A 20,362-nucleotide genomic window follows, 5' to 3' on the forward strand; every position below is an offset into this window, starting at 1 on the left:
GAACTTGATAGGGTTCTTTGAGGATGTGTAGACCAATTGAAGTCCTTATCTCTAATTTATCAGATCTACAGCTTCGTGGAGTACACTTTCTCTAACTAACCAGCAGGTGGCGTCCACGAGCCACCTGTTCTCCACAAGCCAGTTCTCCCCTGTTTTGCCTTTGTGGTGAGTGGGGGAGTGAGTCTTGTGGGGTCCAATTGGTGTACCAAGCTTGCGTGTGTAGTTGGTGTTGCCCACCCTGTATATGGGGCGTGTTTCTGGGCAGTCAGGGAGTGGGGGTGGCTCTAACAATCAAATCTCCCTGGTGATCCTGGAGTTTTAAAGCTGCTGCAATAGTCTAATCCTTCAGTTCAGTCCTGCCACAGTTTGTCTCTGCCACTGACCCACAAGTCCTTGGTATTGGCGTATGGTTCCTGAGACTTGCAAGTGGGTCCCTCTTCCAGGCCGTGCACCCCCTGGTCCTCTGTTGAGGGATGACTGTGCTATGTCACAGGTGAGTGCCGTCCCCCCAGGGCGGTTCTGGGCTGCTGCGCTGTGTAGGCAGGCTCCCAGCCTGCTGAAATGATGGCTGAATGGGGCTTTGTTAATTCACACTGCTCCACCTTCCCAGCTCTGGGACAATCAGCTGAGGTTGCAGGGAAGGCTAATGTCCATGCCCAGTTTTGTGGAATGTGCCTGTTATTTGAAGCACTTCCGTCACACTGGGTTGTCTGGGGCAGCTCTGGGCTATGGGGCTGGCGATGGGCAGGAGTGTTTCCTCTCCACCAGGATGATGGCTGTGAGCGGACACCCCCCTTTTCTTGGGAAGTTGTGGTGTTTAGTAAAATTTCTCAGCCACTGGATTATTGCCTTTTGTCTCAGAGCTCTCTTAGTTCTGCTCTTGTCTTGACCTGCCCAAATTGCAAGTCTTTGAAGCTTTCTGTATTGGGCTTCTTAGAGTAATTGTTTTAGAAAAAGAAAAAAGGATTAAAAAAAAAAAAAAGAAAAAAAGGGTCCTCCTCACAGATCTAATGGGTTATTGAAATGCTAAGAGACAAGGCAATTAGGGCCATTAAGGAAAGGTCCACAGGGCAGAGAGATCAGCTTTTCTTCGGGATTTGCATATGAGCCTGAGGGCCTGAGCTCTGCCCTTCCCCTTTCTATGTTCACCAGAACTCCAAAAATCCTCCGCTTTTATTTTGGAGTTTTTCGTGCTGTTTTTTTCTATGTCTGTCTCCTCTCTGCTGGGCTGGCTGCTCTCAGATTCTCTGGTGGCTGGTCTCAGTCTATCTATGGTTGGAGTTTGGATCAGTAGAATGAGTTTCCGATAAGAGCTGCCACTGCAGTTCTCCCTTCTCCTTCCCGGAGCTGACGGCCCCTCCTCCCACAGGGCTGAGCCTGGCAGGGAGGGGCGCGGGTTCCCTGGCTGCAAAAACTTACAGATTTCGCTGATCTCAGCAGTTCCACATTTTCATGAGTGTTGTATGAAGTATGCCCAAAGTCAGATTGCTCTGTGGTGTCCAGTCCACGCAGTTCCTGGCTTTCTACCTACTTTCCTGGAGGAGTAACTAAAACATACAGCTCACCAGTCCGCCGTCTTGCCCCGCCTCTCCCTGCGCCTTTTTATTTCTGCCTTTTCGCTCCCTCTCTGTGACTCTTACCCCTGTCTCCACATCTACATCCTGTTTACCTCTTGGTTTCTCCCTGCCTCTGCTTTTCTTTGTGTTTCCACCTCTGCCTCACAACGTAGCTTTTTTTTTTCATACTAAATCTTTGAAATCCAGGGTGTTTTTTACACCCAGAGCACATCTCAATCAGGACACTAAATTTTCCTCAGAAATACTCAATCTGAATTTAGATTTCATAAAACTTATAGCACTAAAAGATTCACATACTCAAGTTGCTCCAAACATCCGTCAAGGTTTTCCAGTAACTGAATTGTGTATCAACTTTTATCTTTAAATCAATTAAAATTAAGTGAAAGTAGTGGTAAGAGGAGTGAAATTCTGGTACATGCTATAAGATGGATCAACCTGGAAAGACATCATGTTGAATGAAATATGATTGATATGCAATACCAGAATAAGCAAGTTAATAGAGAAAGAAAGTAGGTCACAGCTTACCAGGGGCTGGAGGTGAGGGAAACGGGGAGTTGTTGCCTAGTGGGTGCAGAGTTTCTGTTTGAGGAGATGAATAATTTGGGTAATGGACGATGGTGGTGGTAGCCGACTATTATGAATATAATTAATACCACCAAATTGTACAATTGAAAATGGTTAAAACGGGAAATTTTGAGTTGTATATATGTTACTATAATAAAAAGTAAAAAACAATTAAATGAGAGTAAAAATTTAGTTCATTAGTTTCACCAGCCACATCTTGTTGGCTTAATAGCCTCACACAAGTGGCTACTGTGTTGGACACGCAGCTCTGACCCACTGTGTGACCTTGGGTAAAACTCTCAACCTTTCTGTGCCTCATTCTCATCATCTGTACAATGGGGATGACAGCAACGCTTACCGCAAAGGGTGAGGATTAAGTGAGTTGCTCTATGTAAACACTGTGTGCCACCTATGTCCGTGATTGCCCCAGGCTGGAATATGGACCCAAGCTTTATCTCATAAGGAGGGAGCCAGATCTGGGGGTCAGGGAAGTCCATGGTGGCACTTTTCCAAGTCAGGAAGTGCAGGCTCCACACCTTAAAGAGCATGGGCTAATCTGTCCCCTGTCTGGGTCAAAGGAGCACTGAGTGACCCAGCTGCCTGGGTCAATGCCTTGAATCTTGCAAGGGGTTTACTTAACATTGCACAAAAGATGCTGCCCCTTCCTGCTCCTTTAAGGGAGAGGACAGAAGGGGGTCGAAAGCCAGACCTCAGCGGAGAGCGGCAGACATGAGCATGTTCATTTACGTATTCAGCAAATATGGACCGGCCTCTGCCAGGGGCTGGGCGGGTGCACGATCCCAGGAACGATGAAGGCAGATGGAAGCCCAATCCAACCGGACCCGGTCTCTGTTCCTGGAGCTCGGAGTCTAAAAGGGGAAAGCAGAGACTCCGAGACAGACGCAGATTGCAAGAGAGACACACAAGCACAGATTGCGAGGGAGGGTCAGAGAAAGGCCCCCATCTTGGGAAGACAGAGCCCGAGTCCCAGAGGCAGCCCCTCTACCTCTGGGTCTCACACTTGTCACTCCCTCTGCCCTCGTCCCTGCCCGAGGCTCTCACAGGAGGGAGTGGGCAGCTAGAGAGAGACACAGGGAGCATGGGGCATGGGCAGAGCATCCAAAGGCAGGGACTGGAAGATGCACACACACACACAAGCACATATGTAGACTTGCACATGGGAACCTGCACACCACCATAGAAACACACTGACACCTTCCCATATAAATCACAAGTGCACCCAGACTCACGCTGAGGATAGCAAACCTCACCACCACCATCACCAAAGTCCATGCACACTTTTCCATACACAACCACTGCAAATACATATGAGCCTACACACGTGCAGGAGTTTGCACACAAGCACCCTCAGACTCATACGCATAAACACATATCGGCACATTTGCATATGTACAAACATCCCTCCAAAAAACCACACAAGCATACACAGATGCAAGCAAGCACGGGCACACAATCACACAAACCCAGCCCAAACCAAGCAGACAAGGGCATGCTCGGCCACACCCACAACCCACACACTCAGACAACACTCATGTGGACTTTGGCATCTCTGCCAAAACATAGGGTGGGGGTGCGGGGTGGGTAAGGGGACAGGTTGCCAGGCTGCCCAAGCAGGAAGTATAGGTCCCTTAGCACCTCTTGTTCTAGTTCACCCCCCCTGACATTGATGGGCTGGGGGTGGGGTGGGGGAGTGGATGAAGTTACATAAGTGGGTGGCGAGCCGGGCTGAGCAATAAAAGGCCCAGCTCAAGACCGCAGTGGGGTGGAAGACGACAGGAGAGCACCATGGAGATCAGCGTCCTGCTCCTTCTCGCTGTCCTGACAGGCCTCTTGCTTCTCCTGGCCAGGGGCCACCCGAAGGCCAAAGGCCGCCTCCCGCCAGGGCCCCGTCCCCTGCCCTTCTTGGGAAACCTTCTGCAGATGGACAGAAGAGGTCTGCTCCGTTCCTTCCTGAGGGTGAGCCCTGGATGGACGGGGTCCGAGGGTGGGCCAGTCCCTGCCCCTGTACTTGGGGACCACTCACTAGAAAGGATGGGGCCCCCTTCCAGGCTCAGGGCTGGGGCCGATGATGGCTGGGGAGGAAGGGGCCAGGAGCTGAGGCCTGGTGGGGTGGGGTGGGGTGGGGTGGGGGGGTGTTTGGGTGGCCAGAAGGCATTTCTGCTCAACTGGAAGAGTGGGCACTCGCCCCAGGGCGGGCTAGGGGTGTGACATCTGGGTGGGAGCCACAGGTGTAGAATTTCACTCTCCTGCCTCCCTATGTGTCCATGTGTCCCCGAGTCCCCCAGTGCCCGCGTGCCACTGGCAGAGAGGAAAAAAGAGGAGGAGAAAGAAGAATCAATCAAACAGATTTCTCCTCTGCCAACAAGAGAGAACAAAGCCCAGCCCACGTTGGTGCCAGGACAGTGGGGAAGGCGGTGAGGGGGCAGGGAAGGGAAGGACGGAAGGTTGGGAGCAGAGTCACAGGAGCTGATGCTGCTTTCCATGCACCATCTCATTTTAAATCATTGATTTCTTTATTAATAGTATAATCAGCACCCACGAACCCATGACCCAATAGGAGACCCAGAATGTCGACTGCCCTGCGTCTCTCCAGCCCCCTCCCCTGCCTTGGCGACCCCAGGCCTGAGTCTTGGGCTTACCAGCCCTTTGCCTTTTAGAGAGAACACTTTGTCACATATGTAGATGCTCTACATCTGTATTTTTTTAGTTTTAGTTGTTTTCAATGTATTGCAATGTTTGGCTTTTTCACCCAGCTTTCTGGGGGCTGGGATCCGTCTCCATGGTGGCTGGAGTTCATCGGGTTTCATTTACAACAGCCCCGTGTGCTGTAGGAGCTGCCGTCCCCATCATGGGCTCTCGTGGGGAGGTTACCTGTCCGCAGTCCCAGGGCTGGCAGGAGGTGGAGCTGGGAGCCAGCAAGGGGCGGCGTGTGTGTGTGTGTGTGTGTGTGTGTGTGTGTGTGTGTGTGTGTGTGTGTCTGTTTACCTCCAGTGTCCTCATAGACCAAAGCTGTTTAGCACATTTGGGATGGCTAAATCCCTTGAGAATTTGATTAAAATTCTCTTCCCCAAAGATGCACATTTCTGAATATAATTTTGCGGGGTCACAGACTCACTAAAGCTCTTCCACGGACCCTGTAGGGATCCAGGGATTCTACAAGCATTTACCATCCCTCACTATCATTGTACATTTCAGGAGAGAGTGAGAGGGAGAGAGGAATGGGGGGACTGGAGAGAGAGAGAGAAGGAAGTGGGAGGGAGAGAGAAGGATGATGGGACAAGTTGAGGAGAGTGGCACAGTCCCTTCTCCATTCCCCGATAAGCTCCAAAACCCTTCTGGGAGTCAGACGGACACGGGTTCCCATCCCAGGTCAACTCTCTCTTTTTTTTTTTTTTTTCTTTTAAATTTTATTTTGAAATAAATTCAAAGTTATAGGAACAGTTGCAAAAACAGTACAAACCCCATACACAGAACTCCAGCATTCCCTGACCCCCCTCCCCCGATACCCCGATCCATCAACTTTAACATGCTGTCACACCACCGTTTCTCTTTCCCTCCCTCCTTCCCTATCTATCATCCATCATCTATTGCTCTGTCTTCTGAACATATAAGAGTTAGCTGCACACATCCTTGAACAAACAGTATAATTCACATATACAATTCCCATGAACAAGAACATTCTTTTATGCAATCCCATTAAGTGCAGCTAAGAAGTTCAAGAAATTCAACATTGATACAAAGCTTACATTCTATATTTCCTTTCTTTTTTTCCCTTATGTCTCAACTGTGTCCCTTTGAGCCTCTTCTCCTCCATCCTCAGATCCCATCCAGGATCATCCTTGGCATTCAATTGTCATCTATTTAGATTGTCTTTTTTTTTTTCAATTGTGGGAACATATATACAAGCCTAAATCTTTCCATTCCACCCCCTCCCTAGCATTCCATTAGTGGGATTAATTACTTTTAGCATGTTGTAATGCTATCACCTTCCCACCATCCATTACAAGAAGTTTCCCTTCACCTCAAACAGCAGCCCTACACTCATTTCTTAACTCCCCATTGCACCTTCCCACACTTCTTGTAACCAATACTCTACTTTTCATCTATATGGGCATATTCTCTGATAATTTCTTTGTGTTTACTGTGGGGCTTAAAATTAACCTCTTAAATCCCTAACAATCTTGTTTTCCTTTGATACCAACTTAACTTCAATAGGACACATAAACTATGTTCCTATACTCCTCCATTCCCCCACCTTTATATAGTTCTTGTCAAAAATTACATATTTTACATTGAGTCCAAAACCACTGATTTGTCATCAGAGTTTGTATATTTTATATCATGTAGGAAGTAAATAGTGGAGTTACCAATCAAAAATTATTGACTTCTATTTGTATTCCATTGTGGTCAGAGAATGTGCTTTGAATATATTCAATTGTTTTTTTTTTGTTTTTTTTTTTTAATTTATTGAGGCTTGTTTTATGTCCTAGCATATGGTCAATTCTGGAGAAAGATCCATGATCACTAGAGAAAAATGTATGTCCTGGTGATTTGGGATGTAAGGTTCTATATATATCTGTTAAAATTCTCTTATCTCTCTCTCTCCTTTCTTTGTTTCTCTGTTGGTAGGGCTCCCTTTAGTATCTGAAATAGCGCCAGTCTTTTATTGGCAAACTCTCTCAGCATTTGTTTGTCTGTGAAAAATTTAAGCTCTCCCTCAGATTTGAAGGAGAGTTTTGCTGAATAAAGTATTCTTGGCTGGAAATTTTTCTCTCTCAGAATTTTAAATATGTCATGCCACTGCCTTCTCGCCTCCATGGTGGCCGCTGAGTAGTCACTACTTAGTCTTACGTTGTTTCCTTTGTATGTGGTGAATTGCTTCTCTCTTGCTGCTTTCAGAACTTGCTCCTTCTCTTTAGTATTTGACAGTCTGATCAGACTATGTCTTGGAGTGGGTTTATATGGATTTATTCTATTTGGAGTTCGCTGGGCATTTATGCTTTGTGTATTTATATTGTATAGAAGGTTTGGGAAGTTTTCCCCAACAATTTCTTTGAATACTCTTTCTAGATCTTTACCCTTCTCTTCCCCTGCTGGGACACCAATGAGTCTTAAATTTGGATGTTTTATTTTATCTATCGTATCCCTGAGATCCATTTCGATTTTTTCGATTTTTTTCCCCATTCTTTCTTTTGTTCTTTCATTTTCTGTTCTGTGGTCCTCAAGGAGGCTGAGCTGTTGTTCAGCTTCCTCTAATCTTGTATTATGAGTATCCAGAGTCTTTTTAATTTGGCCAACAGTTTCTTTTATTTCCATAAGATCTTCTATTTTTTTATTTACTTGCAATTTCTTCTTTATGCTCTTCTAGGGTCTTCTTCATATCCTTTATAGCCTTTGCCATGCTCTCGTTCTTTGATTGTAGTCCTTTGATTAATTGCGCCAAGTACTGTGTCTCTTCTGGTATTTTGATTTGGGTGTTTGGGATTGGGTTCTCCATATCGTCTGGTTTTATCATATGCTTTAAGATTTTCTGTTGTTTTTGGCCTCTTGGTATTTGCTTTGCTTGATAGGGTTCTTTCAAGTAGTAAAAAATACCAGTTTAATTTTTCAGATCTGCAACTTGGTGGTGTACACTTTCTCTAACTAACCAGCAGATGGCATCTGCAAGTCACCTATTCCCCTCAAGTCAGTTCTCCCAACTTTGTCTTTGTGGTGTGTGGGGAAATGATTCTTGTGGGGTTCAATTGATGAACTCAGTTTGGGTGTGATTTTGGTGCTGTCCGCCCTGGATGTGGGGCATGTGTCTGGGTGGTTAAGGAGGCAGAGCAGCTTTGCTATTCAAACCCCCCAGATGTTCCTGGAGATTCAAGGCTGTTGCAAGAGTCTAAGCCTTCACTTCAATTTTGCCCCAGATTTTCTCTGCGGCTGACCCACAAGTCGCCGGCATTGACGTAGTGTCCCTGGGTTTTCCGAGCAGGCCCCTTTCTCAGCTGTGATCTTCCAGGACCTCTGCTGAGGAAAGGCTGTGCTACGTCACAGGTGCATGCTGTCCCTCAAGGGAAGCCCCGGGCCGCCGGGCTGTACAGGGGCGCTCCCAGCTTGATGCAAAGATGGCTGAATGGGGCATCTCAATCCCCCCTTTTTCGCACAGCTCTGCCTTCCCAGCTCTGGGACAACTAGCTGTGTATGCACCCAAGGCCACTGTCCTCGGCCGATATTGTGGTGTGTGTGTGGGTGCTGTGGGATACACTCCCCATCAGACTGGGTTTCCTGGCACGGCTCTGGGCTGTGGGTCCGGCCCCAGGCAGGAGTGTCTCCAGCCTGCTGGGGAGCCAGCTGCAAGCAGCGTGGTTTCATTCTCCTTTTGGCTCTCCCCTCTGACCCCCTGGCCCTAAGGGAATCAGCAGCAGTCTATCCTCCACGCCAGACACCGAGAGGTTGGCACAGTCTGCTCCTGTCGTGCTTCACTGCGTGGTTCTCACCGTCGTAACTGCAGCCGCTCCTGGTTTTTTTTTTTTTTTTTTTTTTTTAAAGCACTAGTTCATCTCCAAACATCAACCCCCAGTTTCCCCACACCACAGCATGGCCGCTGGACTTTCAGCCGGCTTACTCACTCGTTTCAGAATGCAGACTCCCAGTTTCACCAAGTGCACGGTCCCTGTGGTTTTAGCAGACCTTGTCCAGCTGGTGCATCGCTAAAACTGGTGTTCTGGGTCACTTTCTGGTTTTTATCTAGTATTTTTCACGGAGGTGTTTTTTTTGCCCTGTCTCACCTAGCTGCCATCTTAGGTTCTCCCCCCAGGTCAACTCTTAATCACAGAATCTCGGCTTTCCCTTCTGCAAAATGGGACGGTGACAGTAAGAATGAGCACCTCTCATGGTTGTTGTGAGGGTTAGATGGGATATTGCATAGAGGCTGGGATATAGTAAATGCTCATTAAACAGCAGCTATCTTGACCCACTCATTCATGTATTCTTTGATTCAATAACAATTTACCAAGCGCCTTCTATGCATCAGGGAATAGTCTAGATGTTGACAAGATGGCACTCGGCAAGGCACACAAGGTCATTAGGCTCATGGAAGTTCCACTGGAAGAGACAGATTCACCACCACAAAATTAATCAAGAAAATATTAGGCAGATAAAAACTACAATTAAAATAAAGCAGGGTGAGATTTTGGAGCGGTTCTAGACTGAGAGGTCAGGGAAAGACTCAGCCTTTGCTTTGTTACCAGGCAGGTAACAAAATGATGCACGTGGAAGGCACCAGGAGGCAAGTGCCATTGCAAAACTCCCGAAGCAGGAACAAGTTTGGCATGTTTGGGGAACGATGTGGAGGCTGGGATTGAGTGAGCAAGGAGGGTAGTGGGAGGAGAAGTCAGGGAGGTAATGGGGCCAGGTCATAAAAGGCTGTGGGAACCCTCCTGGTTCAGGATTTTCAGATTTTATTCTCAGTGCAGTAGGAGCATTAGAGTGTTGGAACAGGTTAGGGAGATTAATTCACTTACACTTTCATAGGATTACTCTGGCTTCAGGGAGTGAAATGGTGATGTAAAGAATGGAAGCAGAGAGACCAGTGAGGAGGCTTTGCAGAGATCAATGGGAAAGATTTTTAAGTTAAACATAACAATTTATATGATTTTAAAGTAAACTTTTATTGAAGTTTAACATCATCCTAACAAGTGTGCAAATTAAGTACACAGCTCTGAACACACCCATGGAATTGGTACGCAGATTACATAACAGAACGCTACCAGTCCCCAAAGCCCCCCTCATGTTCACCGCTATCCTGACAGTGTATCTAGCTCTGTCTGGTTTTGAATTCCACATAAATAGAATCATGAAATATGGATTCTTTCGCTCAATGTTGTACCTACGAGATTCACCCATGTGGTTGTATATGGCAGAAGCGTGTCCTTTTTATGCTGTATAAGTATTTCATTGTGTGAATGCATCACTATTTATTTATTCTCTATCTCTGTTGATGAGCATTTTATTAATAAGGCCTCAATGACCATCTTTTCCTCTTTGGTGAGCAAAGGTACACACTTCTGTCGGGCATGTACCTGGGCGTGAAATTGCCGGGCCACTGAGTATACATACATTCAGCTTTAGGCAGTGCTGCCAAGCAGCTTCCCAAGTGGCTGTGCTGATATTTTGATTTTTCAAATTTCATGCTGACCATCAGAGGCCCATCAATTTCCTTCATGTCTACAGATTGGGCTGCTCAGGGTCATTCTCTGGGGGAAGTTGTCAGGAGGCAGATAAAGGGTTAAAGATGGTCACAAGAAGGATGCCAGGGAGATCTGGCCAGACTCAAGGGTATGGGCAAGGGTGAGCTTAGAAATATTTAACCACCTGTACTGTTTGGGACACCAAACAGTCACATCAGACCCTGGCTGGGCCAAGGGTTAACCCTTTAGCTATAGGGTCCTGGAAAAGGGGGTCTTGGGGCCATGGCTAATGACTAACCCGCAACCCTGTGTTTGGGTTTGCTTGGCAGCTCCGAGAGAAATACGGGGACGTATTCATGGTGTATCTGGGGCAGAGGCCCGTGGTCATGCTGTGTGGGACGGACGCCATCCGGGAGGCCCTGCTGGACCAAGCCGAGGACTTTTCCGGCCGGGCACCAATTGCTGTCGTTGACGAGTTCTTCCAGGGCTATGGTGAGGACATCAAGGGCACCGCGGTGGGGCAGGGTGGAGGGTGGGAATCAGGGAGGATCAGCCTGGGGAGGATGGGGTGGAGAGGGATGCAGGGTCTCCTTCCAATCTGCTCTGCACCCCCTGCCTCCCCCCACCCCCCAGGTGTGGTCTTTGCCAACGGGGACCGCTGGAAGACCCTTCGGAGGTTCTCTTTGGCCACCATGAAGGACTTCGGGATGGGAAAGCGGAGCATCGAGGAGCGGATTCAGGAGGAGGCCCAGTCCCTGGTGGAGGAGATACGGAAAACTCAGGGTGAGCCAGAGATGGAGAGATGGATAGGAAAGAAACACTGAGAGATAGAGAGAGATGTGGGGGGCATAGAATAGAGAAGCATGTACGGTGGGCAGGAAAGAGCAGAAGAGATAAAGACAGAGACACAGAGGGCACCAGATAGAGACAGAGACAGAGAAAAAGGGGAAATGAGAAAGACAGAGATGAGTAGGAGAGAAGCCGAGAGTTAGGGTGGTGGGTGGCATAGACAGTGTCAAAGAATAATGCAAAGACATACACTTAGTTATGAGAATGCAATTTACTTGCATTCAAAGGAAACCAGTGCATGGATTAATTCTATCTATCAAAGGCAACAACAGGATTTATACAAAAGAAAGGGAAGAGAAGAAAGTAGAAACTGCAGGAATTTTGAAAACAACCAGTTGTTTTCCTTCCCCTGGGTGAACCGCTGATGAGCTGACAGTGATCAAAGGGGACAGGCAGGGGTTCTGCTCTCGGGCAGCTGGATGTGTTGCCAAAGCAACTCTTTCAGTTGTTTATGGATTCTCCAGAGGAGCTGGAGTGTGGAGCTGGGACATAGTGGTGACAATGTCCTTTGCTGGCCTCTCCATCTCATTTGTACCAGGTCTTTCCCATCTCCCTTATCAAAATGTCTCAAGAGATTGAGAGGCATAAACAGAGAGGCTAGGAAGGGGAGCGAGATGCAGAAGAAGCAGACATAGAGGGAGTGATGGGGAGGTAGGGACAGATAGGTGGAGACGAAAAGCAGGGGGAAACAAGCAGAGCGACACAGACAGAGAAGTTGGGGACCAAGACAAAGACAGAGAGAAAGAAATGCAGAGACAAAGAGAGAGAGTGGAAGAGGCTCAGATGGGCAGAAAGAAACAAAGGCAGAAAGAAACCAAGACAGAGAAAACGAGAGAAACAGAGAAGGGGCTGCTGAGAGAGGAGAGCAGACAGACATGGTGAGACCCAGGGAGAGAGGCCACGTCGATCTGATGCTTGACGGTCCCCAGCCTGACCGAGCAGAGCCTGTCGCACACAGGCATCAAGGAAGAAATGCAGAACAAGTCCCCAAAAACCAGAGTCCTAGAAGTGGAGAGAAGAGTGACAGGCAGGGATAGAGATCAGAGCCTTTTAATTTGCACAAGCAATTGATGGGATACCTGCTATGCCCCATCTCCTGCCCCTTGGACGTTACTTGTTCACAGAGTCAGAACTGAGACCAAAGAGGTGACACAGGGTAAGGGCCACCCAGCTCAAACCGGGTCTCCGTCCTGGCCCCAGCAATTAGTAGCTGTGTAACCTTCATCAAATGGCTTAACCTCTCTGTTTATTCATCCGTAAGATGGGGATTATTATAGAACTGCACCATACAAGATGAGGTGAGGATTTAATAAAATCAGAGGGGAAGTCCTTGGCACATAGTGAGTGCCAGTGAGGGTTCGCTGCTATTGTTATTCTCATCTTTATCATTACCGAGCTGTGGAGGACAGCCACACAGAGGTGGGGCGGCGGGCAAATGTTCCCTAGGCCCTGGAGCCCGTGTCCCGTGACCTGCCTCCTCCCCCTAGGAGCCCTCCTGGACCCCACTTTCTTCTTCCACGCCATCACTGCCAACATCATCTGCTCCATCATCTTTGGAGAACGATTTGCCTACAAAGATCCACAGTTCCTGCGGCTGCTGGACTTGTTCTACCAGTCCTTTGCACTCGTCAGCTCCTTCTCCAGCCAGGTCAGGGAGGGGCGGGGTGGGGCGGGGCGGACAGCCAGTGTCGGGGACAGGAGGGGGCTGCTTCGGGGGCAGCTGAGGGCAGGAAGACAGGCAGAGACGATACAGACGGACAGGCGGACAGGAGGGGGCTGCTTCGGGACGATACAGACGGACAGGCAGACAGGAGGGGGCTGCAGAGACGATACAGACGGACAGGCAGAGACGATAGAGACGATACAGACGGACAGGGAGACTGAGGCCTGGAGAGAGGGAGACTGGGAGACAAGAAGGAAGACATGGGAGAGAGAGAAGATAGAGAGAAAGCAAGAAGAAGGGCAGGGATAGAGATCTGGAGAGGCAAAGTTGAAAAGAATGGGGAGAGAGAGAGAAAGGAATCAGACTTTCAAGGTTTCTACTTTTCTGATCCCTACATCCTCTGACTTTCTGTCCCTCTGCATCAAGCAAAGCTCCTCACCCAAAGAAACTCGAGGATACATACAAATAAGACTCCACATTTCTTCATTCTTTCCATTTTTCCTTTTCTTCCTTTGTTTTTATTTTTTAATTCTTCGAGGTTTTAAATTAATATGCTCCTTTCAAAACAAAATTATAAATTTTCTCTTTAACTCCTAACCTGGACACACTTCCATCGTAAGTTAAGTTTAAAAAATTAAATGGTATAACAGGGGTGTATATCAGAGTCACGCACAGGAGTCACCTATACAGATTCCCAGGACTTCCTAGGGACGGTTTGGATCCAGAAAGTCTGGGATCAGGGCAAAGACTTTTGACAAGCACAGCAGGTGATTCTAATGTTCTGCTCCCACAGAGAGAGAAAAGTCTGGAAGGAGACCTACCAAACAATTAACAGTGGTTATTTCTAGAAGGAGGGATTAAGGAGGAATTTTTCATTTTATTCTACAAATTTCTGTATTAAAAAAAAATTTGCAACAAGTTAGGTATTGCATTTAGCATCAGACAAAGCAATAGAAAAAAATCTCCAAAATAAATGAATCGTTCCAAGTAGTTGGCAGGATCACCTTGTAGAAGCACCATTTCTCCGGCGTCTGACAGCAAGAGAGGCGGAGAAGTGGGGAGGACAGCCCCGGAGAAAGAGGTTAGCAGGCTGGGGTGGGCACCGAGGCACAGAGCGACAGGAAACCCAGGCAGGGTCGTGGGGCCGAGACAAAGAAACAGCAGGATGAGGCGGGAAGACACTGCAAGAGAAAACTATGAGAAGCACAGGTCAGAGACACAGAAGCAGAGAGTGAGGGGCTCAGATAGAAGACCACACCGGGCACACACAGACAGCGCAAAGAAAAGAGAGGGCAGAAAGAGACAGACCCAGATGCAAGGAGTCCAAGTCAAAGAAGAGAAGAGACAGGATGGGAAAAGATAGATATAGATGGAGAGGGAGAGATGAGAGGGAGAGGAGACCGACAAGGGGCGTGGGGAGGGGTGGTGGGCAGAAGAGCGGCTCCCTCCGCGCAGGGACCTCCCAGGCCCTCCTCCCCTCAGGTGTTCGAGCTCTTCCCCGGCTTCCTGAAGCACTTCCCGGGCGCACACCGGCAAATCTGCAAAAAGCTGCAGGAGATCAACGCCTTCATCGGCCGCAGCGTGGAGAAGCACCGGGATACCCTGGACCCCAACGCTCCCCGGGACTTCATCGATACCTACCTGCTGCGCATGGACAAAGTGGGCCCCGGAGGGAAGGAAAGGGGGGAAGGGAGGGAGGAAAGGGGGAGAGGAAGAGCAGGGAAGCAGGGAGGGGGTGCTTAGGGAAGAGGGGGGAGGGGGGAGCTGAGGATGGGGAGGAGATGTGGAAGCGAAAGAAGGGGGAGGTGAAAGGAAGGAAGCCGTAGATGGGAGAAACTGAGATGGAAATGGGCGGGAGAGGGAGGGAAAGGGAGAGAGACAGACAGAGAGGGAGGGAGAGGGAGGGAGGGAGGGAGAGAGAGAGCGAGAGCGCGACCAGGGCGTGGGGAGGGGTGGTCCAGGAAGAAAAACGGGGCAAGAGCCAGAAATCCAGAAACAGGAGAAAAGACCAAAAGAGGCAAGAAGCTGGAGGCAAAGAAAGTGCAGCTCGCCAAAGAGGCGAGATAGAAATCGAGCCAGACAGGGAGAAAAGAGACAGAGGAACGGACACACAGGGGCAGAGAAAAGCAAAGGCGCCGCCTGGCGTGGGGGCCCCGGAGCCGCGGGCAGGGAGCCCGGGGAGCCGCGCGCGCCCCCGATGCGCCCCTGACGCGCCCCCGCGCCCGCCAGGAGCAATCGAATCCGGACAGCGAGTTCCACCACCGCAACCTCATCTTCACCGGGCTCTCGCTCTTCTTCGCGGGCACCGAGACCACCAGCACCACTCTCCGCTACGGATTCCTGCTCTTGCTCAAACACCCCCAGGTCACAGGTGCGCGGGCCCCGGCAGCCCATCCAGAGGGACCGTCGGATTCCCCTTTGGGCGGCGGAAGGCGGGGTAGGGGTCTGCGCGGATGAGAGGGCTGGCCTGTGACGCCTGGGCCGCTGCAGGCTTTGGACTGGTCCCCATCTCAGCCAGTTCTGTTGATGGATGGATGAACGAAGAATCTATCACTTTGTTCTGCCACTGTTTTCTCCCATCTTGTAAGGATTGACCCATCCATCCATCCATCCATCCATCCATTCTTTAATCCATTAATTAATCTCTGACTTCACTGATTATTTCATGTATGATTCATCCAGGGGTCTACCCTTCCATTCATTTATTTGGATTGATTGATTCACCCTGTCGATCCTTTGAAACAGTGATACAGTGATTCATTGGTGCATTCATTCATTCACCCATCTATGAATTAGGTTTTATTCTTTAACCCTTCCATCAATCATTCTTTAAATTCATCTTCCTATGGTCCATCTATTCATCCATTCTTTCCTTTATCCATTTAATAATTCACTTGTTTATTCATGAATTTATTTATTTATTCATCTATGATTCAATTCATCCATCTGTTCCTTTTTTTACCCATCCATTCACTAATTTATTCATTTATTTATTCCTCTATCAATCTGGCCATCTATTTATTCATCTGATTTATTCACTTATCATGTTCATCAATTTATTTGGCTATGGATCATTTATAAATAATATTCATTCATTGATCCATCTTGGTTGACGTACAAACACACAATCCTCTCATTGATTTGTCCGTTCATTCATCAGTCTTTTCATTCATGAATTGATCCATCCATTGATTGATTGATTGATGTGTTTATTCACTTATTTATCCAGTTTCAAGGATTAATCTATTGATCTAGTCCACTCTTATATTTCTGAGGACCTAGCACAGTGCCTTACATACAACACACACAATAATACTGGTTTATTTCCTCCTCCTCTTAGAGGGAGCATTTTGACAAAACTTGAAGCTCTTCTACAGATAATCTTGAATCCTCAGGAATATTTTACTCACAAGGGAAAGTCAAACATGAGTTCCCTCTAAATCAAAAGTTCATAGCCTAGAGTTCTTAATCTGAAATAGTATGCAAAATTGTAGCATGTGTGTACACATGCGCATATGTGCATGTGGGGAGAGAATGCAGAGCATTCCTTAGATTTAAAGGGTGCAAGTCCCTGTTGCTTCCTCGCTGCCATTCCCTCTAGCTGACTATAGATTTTTCCTGGCTCACTGGCCCACAGAAAGCACTGCCCCTGCTGAAATGGGGTTCACTGGTCCCCCCTCTTTGTGCAGAAAAAATCCACAAGGAAATCGATCAGGTGATTGGCCCCCATCGCCTTCCAGCCCTGGATGACCGGGCCAGAATGCCCTACACAGACGCTGTCATCCACGAGATTCAGAGATTCTCGGACCTCCTCCCCATCAGCCTGCCCCACGTGGTTACCAAAGACACTTACTTCCGCGGGTACCTCCTCCCCAAGGTGAGAGCGACCAGGTTCCCACGTGTCACGTCTCTTGTCTCTCAGGGCATGGCCATTTAGCCTGGAGGGTGGATTACCGAGGATTACCACCTTTTGTTGGTTTACAGTGGGGTTCCCTTGCTTTTGTTTTCACTTTTTTTGGGGTAGGGGTAGGGGATTGAGGGGGCATATCTTTATATTATTTCTTGTGCCTGGCCCCCCAGGGCATTAACGTATTCCCCATCCTGAGCTCTGCCCTCCATGACACACGCTACTTTGAAAAACCCGACGGCTTCCACCCTGAGCACTTTCTGGATGCCAGTGGTGCACTGAAGAAGAATGACGCTTTCATCCCCTTCTCCTTAGGTAAGCTGGACTCACACCCCCTTCCCCAGACCCCAGAGCGCAGATCCCATCCCCTACTCAAACAATGACAGTCCTATTTCCTGAGCACTTAGTATATGCCAGTCGCTTTTTCTGCATTATCTCATTCCCCCTTCACTATGACTCTCTGAGGGGACTTGAAAAGTGAGATCACGTCCCAAAGGTACATCCAGGTAAGCAGGACCTTGGACACATATTTTAAACTCTCTCAACCTCAGTTTATTTCCTTCCTTCAAAAGCAAATTTCAGTGGAGCACTTCTCTGAGCCCAGTGCTCTGTTGGGGGCTGAAGCTAATCACAGAGACACAGTCCCCACCCTAGGAAATTCACAGTCCAGCAGGGGAAATGGGCATTCACCAGATACTCACCAAATAATTATTTAATTAAATGAGTTAATACCCGTGAAGTGCTTAGAACGGTCTGGCACAAGGTAAGTGCTCATAAGAGACAATTGTTATTATTATTAGTTAGTCATAACTGTGAGAAACGTTGGACAGGGGATTTTAGGAGCACCAAATGGAAAGTACTGATTAATCTTGGGGGTTGGTGAGAAAAGGCTCATGTGGGGAACTGGCTTCTAAGATAAGACCTCATGGGCAAGTATCAACCAGCCTCTGGAAAGAGCATTCATGGCACGGCCATTTAGTCTGGAGGGTGGATTACCAAGGGGATAAGTATGAAGAACTCAGCAGGGCAAGGCCTTGAAGGCAGTGGGGAGGGGTTTGGATTCATTCCGAGGATGCTGGGAGCCGGAGGGGGCCTTCACTTCTCTGACTTGGCTCTGTCTCCATTCTCCACTCATTGGCCCTGTTCTAGTTTGCTAATGCTTCTGGAATGCAAAACACCAGAGATGGATTGACTTTTATAAAGGGGGTTTATTTGGTTACACAGTTACAGTTTTAAGGCTGTAAAGTGTCCAAGGTAACACATCAGCAACCGGGTACCTTCACTGGAGGATGGCCAGTGGTGTCCAGAAAACCTCTGTTAGCTGGGAAGGCACATGGCTGGCGTCTGCTCCAAAGTTCTGGTTTCAAAATGGCTTTCTCCCAGGATGTTCTTCTCCAGGCTGCAGTTCCTCAAAAATGTCACTCTTAATTGCACTTGGGATATTTATCCTCTCTCAGCTTCTCCGGAGCCAGAGTCTGCTTTCAACGGCTATCTTCAAACTGTCTCTCATCTGTAGCTCCTGTGCTTTCTTCAAAGTGTCCCTCTTTGCTGAAGCTCCTCTTCAAAACATCACTCACAGCTGCACTGAGTACCCTCTGTTTGTCAGCTCATTTATAAGATTCCACTGATCAACTTAGACCCACCCTGAATGGGCGGAGCAACACCTCCATGGAAATTATCCAATCAGAGTCATCACCCACAGCTGGGTGGGGTGAATTCCAGATAAACACTCAAAGAATTACAATCTAATCAGCACTGATAACATCTGCCCACACAAGATTACATCAAAGATAATGGCATTTGGGGGACATAATATATTCAAACCGGCACACATACACACACCTACACACATGGAGACAGACAGACAGACATGAGCCGAACCAGAAATGTGTCCTTACACCCGGGGGCCAGTGGTCTATTTGGGAATCAAATAGAAATGACAAACTCTTTCCTGGAAAAATGTACCTGGTCCATCCACCCAAAGATTCATAGCCAGTTAGTTTCAGAGGGTTCAGGAAACCCCTCAACATCCACCATGAACTGCAGGTTCAAGGTCAGCCCCATGCAAATCTGTGGCCAGGGACACAGGTGTCTGGGCTGTGGGATGTCGCAGGGTGGCAGCTTCCGTGCAGAGTGTGCACCTGCCCCGCGCCCTCCCTGGTGACCGCCCCGCCCTCTGCCTGCAGGAAAGCGGATCTGCCTTGGCGAAGGCATCGCGCGCATGGAGCTGTTCCTTTTCTTCACCACCATCCTCCAGCACTTCTCCGTGTCCTGCCCTGTGGCCCCTGAGGACATTGACCTCACACCCCGGGAGTGTGGGGTAGGCAAACTGCCCCCGAACTACCAGCTCCGCTTCCTGCCTCGCTGAGGAGGGGGGCAAGAGAAGGAGTCCAAGCTTTCCAGCATCATCCAGGGCCCCCACCTCTGTAGAGAATGACCCCTGGTTCCCTCCAAGTCTTCCTGCTTCTGAGAGACCTGCTATAAGCTGGTATCCTTTCCCCACCTTAGTTCCCACCTCCATTGGGAAGTCCTTTCTGCAGTCTCACCTCCTTCCATCATGCTGCAACTCTTCTAGACTCTAGGAGGTCATTTCCTTTCCCCTGGAAATAGAAATACAGAATTTGGAAGCAACCTCAAAACTGTCCAACACCTTCCTTGATGAGGATAGAAAAAACTGGGGCCTAAGAGAGGAAACTTGGCTCAGGGTCCCTCAGCAGTTCCACCTCCCAGGCTGCAGTTCATGCTGGGTGACTTTGCCCCTTACACAGAACCACAACCCTTGTTTTTCAACTCCTTCTGCTCCAGATCTGTGCCAAAGGGCTCTTCATACGTGATCCCACTTGAATCCTCCTTCTGATAGCCCCATGCTATGATCATGCCCATTTTACAGATGAGTAAAACGGAGGCCAGGCAGGGGCAGCCATTAGCCAAGGTCACATGACTAGAGACTGGCAAAGCAAGATTTACCCTCTGTTTGACTCTAGAACCCAAACTCTTCACCACAGCCTCTTTTTACTTTTTTTTTTAAATCAAGATGAAATTCACAGAACAAAATTAACCGTTTTCAAGTGTATAATTCAGTAGAATGTGTACATTCACCATGTTGTTCAACCACTAGCTCTATCTAGCCTCAAAACATTTTTATTAACCCCAAGCCATTAAGCAGTCACTCCTCATTTCCCCTTGCCCCCAGCCCCTGGCAACCACCACCTTGCTTTTTGTATCTGTGGATTGATGGGTTTTGGATATTTCATATAAATGGACTCAGACAATATGGGACCTTGGTGTCTGGCTTCTTTCGCTTAGCAGGATGTTTTCGAGGTGTACCCACGTTATACCCCACAAGATCAGGAATAGTCCTCCCTCACCCTCATTCTTGGCTGAATCTCACCTACTTCTCCTTTCCATGAAAGGGCCTCCTCAGCCCCTGCGCCCCTGAGCTGTGTGATTCTAAACTGATGCCCTGGCCTCCCTGATTTTCCCCTGTAGATCCCCTGAGAATCAAATAAACACCCAAAGCCCCACACCTCTGGCCTGAAATCTATGCAACTTTGAGAGTGACCCACTTATTATCAGGTCCCATGGGATCTTCCCCAGAGAACCTCTG

At 48.3% G+C, this 20,362-nt stretch overlaps 1 protein-coding gene across 1 annotated transcript; it reads left to right on the forward strand.

The window, feature by feature from the left end:
• Nucleotides 1-3,904: 3,904 nt before the first annotated feature.
• On the forward strand, nucleotides 3,905-20,034 carry LOC119521229 (cytochrome P450 2B11-like). The gene is made up of 9 exons (XM_037819294.1): nucleotides 3,905-4,118; nucleotides 10,666-10,828; nucleotides 10,970-11,119; nucleotides 12,673-12,833; nucleotides 14,331-14,507; nucleotides 15,078-15,219; nucleotides 16,538-16,725; nucleotides 16,929-17,070; nucleotides 18,942-20,034. The coding sequence occupies exons 1-9, from the start codon at nucleotides 3,948-3,950 to the stop codon at nucleotides 19,121-19,123; spliced, it is 1,476 nt and encodes a 491-aa protein (XP_037675222.1). The 5' UTR covers nucleotides 3,905-3,947; the 3' UTR covers nucleotides 19,124-20,034.
• Nucleotides 20,035-20,362: the final 328 nt, after the last annotated feature.

Source organism: Choloepus didactylus, chromosome 27 (assembly GCF_015220235.1).
Source record: "Choloepus didactylus isolate mChoDid1 chromosome 27, mChoDid1.pri, whole genome shotgun sequence".
Classification (NCBI taxonomy): domain Eukaryota; kingdom Metazoa; phylum Chordata; class Mammalia; order Pilosa; family Megalonychidae; genus Choloepus; species Choloepus didactylus.

What these genes read in the sequence shown, in the direction of transcription:
- LOC119521229 (XM_037819294.1), top strand. Translation starts at nt 3,948, where the DNA reads ATGGAGATCAGCGTCCTGCTCCTTCTCGCTGTCCTGACAGGCCTCTTG. An exon ending in TGCTCCGTTCCTTCCTGAGG is followed by an intron (nt 4,119 to 10,665) that starts GTGAGCCCTGGA and finishes TTTGCTTGGCAG; the next exon opens with CTCCGAGAGAAATACGGGGA. An exon ending in TCAGCTCCTTCTCCAGCCAG is followed by an intron (nt 12,834 to 14,330) that starts GTCAGGGAGGGG and finishes TCCTCCCCTCAG; the next exon opens with GTGTTCGAGCTCTTCCCCGG.